Here is a 12,873-nt window from a genome sequence, read left to right as displayed (position 1 = left end):
CAATGACGGCCTACCCCGGCCAAACCCTAATCCGGACGACTCTGGGCCAATTGTGCGCCCGCCCTATGGGACTCCCAATCACGGCGGGTTGTGATACAACTTGGAACTGAACCAGGGTCTGTAGTGACGCCTCTAGCACTGAGATGCAGTGCCTTAGACCTTTGCGCCACTCGGGAGCCCAAAATCTGCCTTAATCAGGAGTCTGATTTAGACAGAGAAAGACAGAAATTAGTTCTCAATTGGATTGGCACAAACCAGGAAATAAAGTGACCTTAACAGCTAAGTGTCTCCTTCCCAGATCATCCACCAGATCAGTGTGATTGATTCTCTCTGCTTCTCTACAGGCTACTGTGTTTTGTGGGAGGGAGAAATGTGGAGTGTCAAATTTCTCTCAGTCCCCTGAGGAATCAGTTATTGTTTTACAAAAGGATATTTATAGAAAAGGATCTTTGATAGAAAATCCCATTTTACTTCATAGAAAGGCTGCAATGTGCCCTTGCTGGCCATTTAAAGTATCTACAGAAGACGTGGTTACACTTGAATGTTATCTTACAGCACGCTTATATGACTACAGTGTTTTAGAGGTTACCAAGGAATATTAAGGTGGCAATATTTTCAGACTGCATAATCTTTAAAAAATGTAAGCGCTGCAGACAATTCCCTTCTCCTTGGAGCCCAATTACAGTTTCTCTCTGTACTGTGGCAGACTGCTACCAAACCCAGCTACAGCCACATGTTATTCTTTCTCATCCTTGTATTGCTCAGAGATATACTGGAGGCTCAGGTTTTTTATTTAGCGTTTTATTTTTTGCACTAATAATCTGGGGTGATTATCAGGGATCCTTTGAAACAAAACTAGAAAATGTTCTATTAAAATGTTGAAAAGAGTCAAAAGGTGTTTGGTAAATTATTATACCACTCCTATAGCCTAATGTTGAATTAATCCCCCCCACAGAATTAAAAAAAAATATATAGTCTAATTTGTAACATAATCCTAAAGGGTTTTGCAAAGGCAATCAAGGGTCTTGCATGGGATAAATACTCCCAGTGGCACAAAAAAAATGAAGAGACAATACAGCTGAGGTTCTAATACACTAAGCACTTCTCTTCAACCACACCTCCCTCCTTCCCTTCTCCTTGGTGTAAAAAGCCAGTAGACTGGCAAGACTGACCCAATGCTTGAGAGATTTCTTCCAGTCCATTTTCACCCCGGTGGTGGAGCGACATAATGTAGAGAGGTGGGGTGTAAAGTGATACAGAACAAGAGAGGTATTGGAACTGCTGTGGTGAAAGTGGGCTAGAGAGAGAATACAGGAAGTGGAGGGAGAGAAAATAGTCTCCAGCTGCTGTTCCAAATACATTTCATTGGTCATTTTTCCACTCCTCACTTGTCCAGTGTTGGTGATCATGTGCCCACTGGAGATGCTTCTTCTTGATTTTAGCTGATAGGACTGGAACCTGGTGTGGTCGCCTGCTGCAATAGCCCATCCGTGACAAGGATCGGCGAATTGTGCGTTCCAAGATGTCATTCTGCACACCAATGTTGTACTGCACCATTATTTTTCTGTTTGTGGCCTGCCTGTTAGCTTTCACGATTCTTGCCATTCTCCTTCAACCTCTCTCATCAACGAGCTGTTTTCGGCACCAGGAACGCTGCTGACTAGATGTTTTTTTGTTTGTCGCACCATTCTTGGTAAACTCTAGACACTGTTGTGTGTGAAAAGCCCAGAAGGGCAGCCGTTTCTGAGATACTGGATCTGGCGCGCCTGGCACCAATGATCATACTACGCTCAAAGCCACTTAGGTCACTCGTTTTGCCCATTCTAAAGTTCAATCGAACAGTAACTGAATGCCTCGATGCCTGTCTGCCTGCTTCATATAGCAAGCCATGGCCACGTGACTCTAAGAGCGATCCATTTTTGTGAATGGTGTACCTAATACACTGGCCACTAAGTATACATGCCAGTAAGCCAACAAGAACAGTTGGCTAACCATATTAGAGCTAAGTATCATGTAGGCAATTGCTTTCAAAAGCAGCCTACATTGCAGATTCTCAAGGGATGAGAAATAAATATCCTTTTCTATTTACTGTAGTAAACTATCATTCCATGGATATCCACCTTTCATAAAATGTACTGTGGAAGCTCGCTAAAGCACTCTGGAGCATCGTTTTCCTCGGCATTCTCGTTTCTCTTAACGTGCTGTTGCTAAGAGACCAACCAATCTTCCTCATTCTCACTCCCGACTCCCACACACTCAGAACGAGCATGTGTCCTGTCTTTCACAGACCCCTCATGTGATGTTCAACACTGTAAACTCATGAAGCGTGGAGAAAAGGGGGTTGGGGTAGAAAGAGGTCCCTACCCAACCTCATGGTGCTCCTCATCACAACCCCCCCCCCCCCATTCCTATCTGGTGCACTGTAAAAACAAACAAAAAAAAAACATATTTCATAAGAAATGTCCTTGTTTTTTTAGTGGGAGAGAAATCAGGCCTTTTCTATAACCATGATTACCTACCTGTTCAAAAAGTGATTTGCATTATTTTCTCGAAAGAAAATTAACTACTTGTAATTCAGGAAACAATAGAGAACAATTAGTAACGGCATCTTTTTGTCGGCACAAATGCCACCATGGCTCGTTTTACAAAACCTATAGGGAAATTAATGGAGTTTTTGTAGGGTTTTTGGATAAACACGGTGAAAATAAGATCTGTGGTTAATAGGCTTAAATCTTACACGTTTTGTCTATGAGATAATCATCAGCTAACGTCACTTTGTGAATTTTAAAACATTTATGTAATAACAAAAGCAGATAAAGGTGTCATAATTCATAAAAGTCATGTTACCTGACTGATATATCTTAGAACAAAACGTATAAAAAATCTCCTCAGCCTGTGTTAACCTCAGACCTTTTTTCCCCCCAGCGTTTATCCCAAAACCGTATTCTTTCCCCATTGGAATGGCTAACGAACCAGTGACTCATTTCTGTTTTTAGGGCTACAAGCTCTGGCAAGCTCTGTCACTAGGAGAGCTGTCTCTAGTTGGCCTAGCATACGGGACCCATTCGACATCCAATATCTTCAAAGGCCAAAAATACAACTTCTCAATTATTCATGTGTATGTGGGGTTTTGACACTCATGCAGGTCAGTGGCACATAGGGAGGATTGAAGGCTACTCCTGTGCACATGGAGTTAGGTCAGCAGCTTTTGTAACACCTGATGGCTGTAAGCAGAATTTAAATGGCAAATAACTAGAAAGAAAACCTAAATATAATAAATTTACTGAATAATTTATGCAGACTAAAAAAAATGTACTGAATGTTGAATATGTATGCCACTTACCGTAATCACTTTCATTTGCCATTTTATTTGTGTCTTTCTCCTCCATTGCCCATCTGTAACCACCACACAACCTAAATCTTCCTGGTTAGATAATGGATTTAAATCACATATTGACTGGCATATGCAAATGTAAGCTGCCATTGATCACATGGGGAAGTGAGTACATTAATCATGAGACCTAGAGGTTTCAAAATACTCTATCCCCATGCATCCCTATATGGTCTTCCTTTATAATGTTGGGAACTGCAGTCTGTCATCATAAATAATAACAAATTCAACTGGTTTCCTCAGAGTTAATAATTAGAGGAAAAATGCAGGCCAGTTCCATTAGACCCTTGGAGCCATTGGTGTGTATATTAATAGTAAACACTGACACTACTTAGTCTACAGAATGTTTGCAAGAGTTAAGCAAACATGCACCTCTAAAATGTAATCTCCAGCTCTGCAGAATAGTTTTTGTTGATGTTTGTACATGACTGTACCTAAAATTTAATTCAAAGCATGAAGAAGAAAAAAATGTCAGATGGAGTGAGAAAAGTTCATAACATTTATTTGCTAGTGTGTTGAGTAATTTAACTCAAGTAAAACAAGAGCAGCAGGAGGGGGAAGGAAAGAGAGAGAGATGGAGCAAGGGAGGGAAGATAAAAGTTATCTTATCAGTTCAATGGATGAGCATTCTGCTGTGCTTTGAACCACTTTTCAATCCCTGTGCCAGACACCCCTCCTCTCCAGCTCACAGTCAGAGCCGAGTAGGAGGTGTTGAGGCTGAAAGTAAATTGGGGCTGTAACTCCTCCAGGCTTGCTAAGCTCAGCGTACACTCCAAAGCTTCCTGCCATGGCTTACAGCAGTAACACAACCACATTTCATTTGCCATGATTATACAATATCACATTTGGTTTCCAATCTACTGAACGAGCACATACCTGTCTCTAAAAAGAAATCTACGGTGGAGGAACATTAGATAGTATACAAGCCCATGCAACTTGTAGACGCTGCACATAAAAAAAAGGCCAATTGTATTTGTTGCAATGTTTTCTATATACCGTCCCTGTTCTTCTAGGTCTAAATAGTCCTGTATGGGTACAGTACTTCGACTCGTTTCCCCTTTTTATTTGCAGCCTTCCACTAAACCAGTCGCCGAATGTGAGAAAGCTTTGACAAAGCCAATTATCAGGTTGGTGATGGCACCAGTGAGTCACTGACAGATACCGACAGTGTGATTTACCTGGAGGTGGCTTGTTCTCTAGGGAACCGTTTCAACTCTTGGAAGATGAGGCAGACATGTTTCAGTATATTTCTGGATGCTTGGATGTACGGATTCTAGATTTGTTGTTGTTGCATGTTTGGCTTATTCATGTCTGACACTCATTTTTGTGTATGTGTGTGGTATGCATTCACTATATTACCTTACTCATTTCATGCTTATCTTTTCGTAGAAAAGTCACTAGTTTGACTGGGGGTGTAAGGGAAGCTGCAAAATCTGTCCAAATGGTAAGGAATTCTATGCGTTAATGGAAACATGAAAGAAATAATGTATGTATTCTACATGAGATTCAGATGCCACCTAGTGGAACAAATACACTGTCACTTGGCATATATACAATGAGCTTTTATTGAGCAAATATGAATGCAGCCAGATACAGTACAGTAACTGTCAAGATTCTGAACGCTAATAAATGGGGGAAACATGGGATATGAAGTCACATTAACCACACAACCAATGCAATAGAACAATGAGTACTGAACGTCTCAATCACCCAAAATAATATCTACAATAACAGTGTCAAAATGACACAAAAAAAAATGTACATTTGGGTGAGAGAATAATCGCAACCAACTGAGTGGTGAAGCATCCACAACACAATGTGATGAGTATTGTGCGAAGTGAATTTCACCTCATCCAGAAGCTAATTGATTAGCTGGTATTTGATTTTATTTCAAATAGTTGTTGGTTGAAATATCTGACGTAGCCTTCTAAATTAATTTATTCAAGTGTCCTCCTATTGGGGTGAAAATACAAACAAAAAAAACAAATGGCACACAGCATCATCAGCAGTGTTGACAAAAACAAACATTTATTCTCATGTTATGAAATGCATGATTGAAAGAAAACATGGATTTTCTATTGTAAGATATAGTCAAATAAAGCCCAATACGCACTGCAGTAGTACAACCTGTTGACCCTTACGATGTCCAGGCGACTCATCTGTCGGGCCCCTCCGATCTGAACATTAGAGTCTGGCTTTGGAATGGTAGTTGGCAGCTTACCATAATCTTTAGAGAACGCATACCTGGAAGACATATCATTGCATAGTACATGTACAACTGTGGCATACCTGTAGGTGGGAGATTGAAGGTTTATTTTAGCTTGAATAAATACAAAATAGTCCTAGAAGCTGACCTTCCATAGTGCATCACAGAGGTGTAGTCATACGGAGTCATCAAGTTATTGGTTTCCACCTTTCTGAAGTTGTGTTCCTTGCCTAAAAGGAGAGATTTAGAGAGAGATTGTTTCACTGTGATAAGCCATTAGTCCTGTCAGTCTGACAATAGAAATACATTAGCAACCTCTAAAACAAAGTGAAAGTGGAGGCCTCTTACCTTTGCTGATGTTCTCTGTGACATCATTGTCCCGGTCGCCACGGTTCTGCTCATGGTGGAAGCCCAGAGCATGCAGGACTTCATGCTGGACCGTACCATGATGGACACAGCCACGCTGTTGACCACCTCGACGTCCCAAATATGACCAGCACCTTAGAGACAGGTGCAAAGCACACAGGGAGTCTTATCTTCGATATTAACAGTATTGTGTTAGGAAAGACAACGACTTGAGACAAAACTGCATTATATGAATTCCCTTTTCACTTGAACGTCTACTTGTAACACACCCATTTCCAGGGTGGAAATACAAAATAATCTTGATGCCGCTTCCACCACACATATTGGATGCAGGTAGACAGGTGGAAGGAGATCAGTCCTTTCATGATGATATCTTTTTCCTCTAAAGCTGTAAAGAATGAATAAGACGATTTTCACCGCACTGAATTTAGGACCTTTTAAAATAGACAGCAGTAAGGCGACCATAATGAAAGTTAGGCGTGAATGGTCACTATACAAAATTAATTCAAAAATACACTTACTATACAAAGAGGAGATATACACAGACACAACCCCATTCTTGCTTTTGGGCCACTTGCAATCTCGAGCCATGCATGGAGAAGCATTCCGAATCCCAGTTTCCATAGCAATATCTCCAAATAGGATGAGTGTATCATGTCTGTCAATGCCCATGGTAGGAAATAATGGTAAATAGAAATTAGAATAAAAACATCTGTCTGTGCTATGGACAGCATAGTGTACACAAGATCCAATATATTTGATACACGTTCTTTAAAGCAAGATCTTACCTACGTTTTCGTCGGCTGCCTCAGTTACGTCGGAGACGTCAAGATCACTGTCAAACGTATCTGTACCAAAGACAAAACATTAAAAGGCAATCTAGAATAATCATCGCACAATAACTGCATCATGTAGCAGGTTGAATTAATGTTTCAGATGTTATCTTGGCTTGTCTTCTCATAACAAGAAAATGGGATTCATGGCCTGCCCTGAGGTATCCATGTCCTCATTTCCAGTTGTCACCTCATTCAAATCCTGCAAAAACAAGATAATACATAATTACAATAAATAAAATCACACTCATGCAATTTATTTAGTATGGCAACGGAAGCAGTCATAATATTTATATATTACCACCAGAGGATGGCAGTTTACTGCACATAGCAGTGCTGAGGTATGGCTCAGCATGAAGACGCTCTGGCCCAAGTGTTTTCCCTCAATCTAAGAGAGGAAAGAAAACATGCTTATTTTATACAATTTGTCTCTTAAGACATTCAAGAGTTCAACTATCCAATATTATTCAGATATAATCAAATGTCAAAATAAAAACGTACACGTCCAATACCTCCAATGTTGAACAAAAATAAGAACATTGTAAACAGTCAGTCAAGTACCATAAAAGTATAGTGTGGGTAATATGGAACTAGCATCGTCCTTCTAGAAAGAGCAGTTCAGCACTTACCTGATGTAGGAAAAACTGCAGGTGAAGTGAAGCAGGATCTCCTCTGCTTTTATACACAGATGCCGCAAAGTAGAAATGTATTATCTATTAAAGCTTAATCAACTCATTCGTTCAAGATAATATGGATCATGTGATACTGATATAAAAATGTTTAAAACGTGCGATTGTGATGGTTCCTTGGACGCTAGGTAGATAACCACTCAGCAGTCAAAACATCCGGTAAGGTGCAGGCTACTGTAGCCTCCCAAGATAGGGGAAATCAAATTATTATTTCAAACCCAATTATGGTTAGCCAAACCTGGGTCAAATACAATTGTCAAATACTTTAAAATATTTGACTGGACACATTTTTGCCCTGAAGAAAAGTTCCAATGGAATAGTACCAACATTACAAACTCCAAGCTAAATCAGGTGCACCTCAAAGATATGTATTTGACCCAGATCTCTGGGGTTAACACATAATTTTGTCAATGCCATAATCCATTTGATGAATAGATACTTCACCAAATAAAACAATTCTTTGACAATAATGTTTTGGTTACAGAATAAACAAACCATAAATAGATCCTGCTTTATGATTTAGATAGCATAGGCAATTCAAAACAATGATTTATGACACTTTATAATCAACAACACTCTTCTCAGACTTGAACACGTGCAGCCAAAATAGAAAGGTCTGCAGATATGCTCCAAAACAATAACTTTCCTCTAAATTGCCATGTACACCAAGTATACTAAATATTAGGAATACCTTACTTTGCCCTCAGAACAGCATCAATTTGTTGGGGCATGGACTCTACAAGGTGTCAAAAGTGTTGCACAGGGATGCTGGCCCATGTTGACTCCAATGCTTGCCACAGTTGTGTCAAGTTGGCTGGATGTCCTTTGGGTGGTGGACCGTTCTTGATACATACGGGAAACTGTTGAGCGTTGCAGCTCTTACCACAAATCGGTGCGCTTGGCACCTACTACCATACCTCATTCAAAATCACTAACATTATCTTGCCCATTCACCCTCAATGGCACACACAATCCAGGTCTCAATTGTCTCAAGGCTTAAAAATCCTTCTTTAACCTGTCTCCTCCCCTTCATCTACACTGATTGAAGTGGATTTAACATCACCTGGTCAGTCTGTCATGGAGAGAACAGGTGTTAACATTGCGTATACTCAGTGTATGTATGAAAACGATGGTTTAGTTAATGCGGTTCTCACTATTTCTACATTCATATTCAAGTTTTTCAACTTTAACATTCAAACATCAACTTCACTACATACATCCCTTACAATAAAATGATTTCACAATTCGTTTACATACAATAACCATCATTACTGTAAATGCCGTCTTTGTTCTCATTGTGTTTTGGTTCAACAAACGAACGCCCAAGTCCAATGTTATTGCAAAGCAACTCAGTCACTACACTGAAGGAAATGTATTCTATAGAACACCACTCCTGGGAATGTCAGGGCTTTAAGGTCATGTTATCAGTGCAAATTTAGATTTACTACCTACTAGAAATGTGCAGAATAATATCCAGGAAGTTCCAATATTGTTATTCCCATGTGACAGATATATACTGGAGTAATTTTATGGCTTGTTTGTTGACTGGTTTACAGTAAATCACCATTATGTTTCTCAAAGGGCATGGTTCACAAATGCATGGCTGGACACCGGTTTTAAAAAGTAACCTTAAGATACGTAATGAGAAAATTTGTGATATTCATTTCATAAGACATTTTATATTCATCTCCAGACATAAGATGGTTGTGTGGTTCACTCAATAATTTCCAAGCATAAGAATCCATTCAACAATACTACCGGATTATCCTCAGGACGAAAAGTGAAAATAATTCAGCTGGTGGATTGGGATTTGATTCAAATGTTTAATTTCTGAATTGTACATAGATTAGCTTGTTACAGAAGTTTCATGTAAAACCCATGTTCACAGTGAGCGCAGAGCCGTAGAGACAGAAATATTTCCATTGCCCTCAAAACAGTCTCACACCTTGCATCTCACTTCGTTCCACAGGTTTAAATCAACTAACTTACACAAGTCTAAACTCTCCCCTAGTTTAGTTCATATGCAAAAAATTATATTTAAAATGATTTAAACAAAAAAATAAATTAAAATGCAAATAAGTCTGACTGTAGGTAAAATTTTGAATACAAAAAAAATTGGTAGCGAAATAGGCGATATGGAATTACTCTCATATCCCTCATCTCACATAAGTATGGCTATTTTACCAAAAATAAAAAAAACTAAGCGTGCACAGCAAACTAACGTGGGTTTGAATGCACTGTAACCTTAATCTACTAACTATCCCAAACATACCATTACAAATATTAAGTGTATCTACATACTAAGCATAGTCGGGAAAATGAACATGTGAAGTACACAACATATCGTAAAGAAACTGCAAGTAACAGGTGAAAACAAAAACTGTGCATACCATCTCATCTTAATAAATACTTGAAGTGAATTGTGCTTTGAGTGAAAGCTACTGAAATGTCAAACGTTTTGATGCACAACTGAAGAGAGATCATTTCCGCATCCTTGCAGAGGCATTCTCGTGATCAGTTAACTTGCTATGTACTATCCTGTCCTCCAGGGGTCGCTCATATCGTCACCCAGCCTAATCCACTGCAGAGTGCTGCCAATCACATGGCAGAGGAGCACTCTGCAAACATCCTTCCCTGGTATCCTTTTCGAAGGCACTGCACTGGTTATGTCTCTCACGAAGACTGAGGATAAAGTCCATGGGATGATGTTCTCCATTGTTGTTATTAATCCTCTAGTAGTTTGTTAAGGAAACATCAGTTTTTTTGTATTTTTTTACTTGGACTGTATTCTTGTTTCATTATACTTGAAATGAAGAGCAACAGCTGTCGTGAAAAAAAGCCCCAAGCACATCCAGTCTTCTGGGGGGGGGGGGGGGGGAACAACGACGACTGGTTGTGCTGCTGTCAGTAATTCTCATGTCTGTACGCTGTAGTACCATTGGCTGCATTATTGCCCAGGAAGGGGGCGGGTCATCAGGATGTGACGACCTGGACGTAGTTAGCAGGGTAAAGGCCCACCTCTCCGTTGGCCAGCTGCCCTTTGCACCAGCCCTGCTCGTCCTCCTCACCCATCTTCATTAGTTCTTCACCTGAGTGATGAGAGAGCAGAAAGCACAGCGGACCATGCTTGAATAATAACTCACACTTTCTTCCAGTCCCATGTATATCTGGAATATTCCACGGACACCACCTGTTGTAATGTACTGAATCTGAATCTCAGTTTTGTTACAGGGACCACCATAAGGTGGCAGCATAATTACCTGTGTACATCATGTTCTCACCATATCCAAATGGTTGAAATGACTAAATTATTGACATCTAGCTATATCACCTCTTAGTTTAATCTGAGGTGCTCTTCTAGAAAGCAAAAGCTCAGTGTGAGGGCTTATTCCTCCAAAAGAATCGCTAACCCCTGCCTCAAATGATTTGGCCTTTTGTGATCCCTCAAGACTGGAACCAAAGTAGACCAAAAGCAAGGCCACAGTGCACTAAGGTCTACTAAGGTTGGCACTTCAACTCCGATTATCCAGTATCCACTCCAAATCCAAGGGTGTACGACCCCCCTCTGTGTAGATATCTACTAATCTAGGAGATAGACAAGGACATTGGCGCCCAGTTAGACTGGGCTCTGATGTGGGCTTAGACTAGTTTAAGCTCCACTGGGAGGGAGACTTGAGTGTGACCCCACCAATCAGAGGGGCCTGGCACTGTCTTAACGGCAGTTTTATTTTCACTAGCGTAACAAAGGGTCCTCTAGGGTCGTCGTGATCATGGGAATTAACTGCTAATCAAAATAATAGACAATGTTACCCTGTGCCTTTTAGCTGGCAGGAATCATCTAGGATAAAATAACTGACTTTTGTGAAGTCTCTTGACAAATAACAAGTATGGTTCAGTTCAATGTTCATTCACACACATTGCACAAAACATAATCGTCATGACCATCAATTGCAACACTTACCTGCAGTGTTGAGTTGTAGGAGTTTAAAAATGATTATTTGATAATCATTTAGTTTGGCAACATTTATTGCCTTCTTATTAGTTCCATAGCTATTTTGAGTGTTAAACATCCAGAATTAAGATGCGTAACTTCACCCAAAGCTGTAAATACAATAATGTTTCAAACAGGACATCCTACAAAATGATTATAATCAAGGATGTGTGTGTAAATAAAATCCGACCAAAGGGAACCAAGGCTGATCCTGTACGATACATATCCTTTCCATAACTAAATCAGGTAAGTGGTAGGATACAAATAATATTGCTGCACAGTGTCTTCAAATCTGATGCTCATGTTGTGCAAATCACACTTGTATTAATTCTCCTGTTTCTCTTTAAAAAAAAAAAATATCAACATGTTTCTAGACCAAATGAACAAACGGTGAATTAATATCCATGCCACTAGTTTAGCAAGACAAAGTGTGCATTAGGACCAAAGTGAGCTGTGGCTGCCATGCATACATTGGTCCGAGTGTGTGTGTGCGTCTGTCGATGTCCGGTGACATTAATAAGCATTAGTAGGGATTAATACCTGCTTTAAAGCTCAGCTCATCCGCCTCCTGCCCAGTATAATCATACAGTGCTCTAACTCGTACACCTGCTACCTTCTCTTCCTCCTCCACCCCATTAGCAGCGATGACCTTTTTGGGGATGTCTTCGTCAGACCAGTCTGATGAGTAGTCTTTAACCCCTCTATTGACAGGAAAGGAAAAGGGCAGAGGGTTAGTATCCCTTGGCAAAAAAAAAGCAAAACAAATCTATTACTTTGAGTAGTCATACAAGGATGGTATGAAGAAAAAACACTGAACATGTAATATTCTCTTCCAAACTACACATGGAGGCTGAAACCAGAAATCAAAACAGCGTCTTATAAAAACGGGCCGTGTATTCTCATGTCACTGTAGCAATAACTAACCAGAGGGTGGTGGCGACCACAGAACTTGTTGGGGGGGGGGGGGGGGGGGGGGACCTATGAAAGGTGACACTACATCAATATACCTTCATTTGATTGCAGTGCTCACACATTCAGATGAACATCTGTGACTGGTGTATGTTTGTTAACTGAATATGGAGGTTAAATGCAACACAAGAAAAAGAAAAAAGAGGCAAAAAAAGACAAGGCCTCTGACTCAGCACTAGTACAAACACTAATTAGAGGCTGCAGCTCTCTGTGGATACAGGAAGTTAACTCCTTGGGGGACCACGGTTACTAAGAACACAAGACAAATACAGTAGCGGAAGCCAAACAGTTTTTCAAAAGCTGGAATAATTGTAGTCTAAACACCTCAGAGGTACAGTATACGTCTCTGGAGCAAACCAGCTTTGGAGCAAACCAACAGGGAGTTAAACACAATAATAACTGTCATCCTTTCGTTTGTCATGTTTTCG

At 40.1% G+C, this 12,873-nt stretch overlaps 2 protein-coding genes across 5 annotated transcripts in view; both read right to left on the bottom strand.

Annotated features, from left to right (window-relative positions):
- Nucleotides 1-4,937: 4,937 nt before the first annotated feature.
- On the bottom strand, nucleotides 4,938-8,240 carry LOC115167715 (zinc metalloproteinase nas-34-like). Its single transcript, XM_029722363.1, has 4 exons — nucleotides 6,191-8,240; nucleotides 5,946-6,128; nucleotides 5,746-5,827; nucleotides 4,938-5,635 (listed from the first exon to the last, which is right to left on the bottom strand). The coding sequence occupies exons 1-4, from the start codon at nucleotides 6,633-6,635 to the stop codon at nucleotides 5,467-5,469; spliced, it is 879 nt and encodes a 292-aa protein (XP_029578223.1). The 5' UTR covers nucleotides 6,636-8,240; the 3' UTR covers nucleotides 4,938-5,466.
- Nucleotides 8,241-9,288: 1,048 nt separating this feature from the next.
- Nucleotides 9,289-12,873, bottom strand: part of LOC115167533 (protein kinase C and casein kinase II substrate protein 3) — a 32,064-nt gene continuing 28,479 nt past the window's right edge. For 3 of the 4 annotated variants that reach the window (XM_029722024.1, XM_029722025.1, XM_029722026.1), the window contains 2 exons: nucleotides 12,017-12,177; nucleotides 9,289-10,574 (listed from right to left, as the gene is read on the bottom strand). In XM_029722024.1, coding sequence (XP_029577884.1) covers nucleotides 10,459-10,574; nucleotides 12,017-12,177 — 277 coding nt within the window. In that variant the 3' untranslated portion in view covers nucleotides 9,289-10,458. The remainder of the gene's footprint in view (nucleotides 10,575-12,016; nucleotides 12,178-12,873) is intronic. The other variant, XM_029722028.1, reaches the window with a different exon arrangement.

The sequence above is a fragment of the Salmo trutta genome, chromosome 29 (assembly GCF_901001165.1).
Source record: "Salmo trutta chromosome 29, fSalTru1.1, whole genome shotgun sequence".
Classification (NCBI taxonomy): domain Eukaryota; kingdom Metazoa; phylum Chordata; class Actinopteri; order Salmoniformes; family Salmonidae; genus Salmo; species Salmo trutta.
Note: the sequence above shows the minus strand (reverse complement) of the source record. Positions and strands in the feature narration are given on the sequence as shown.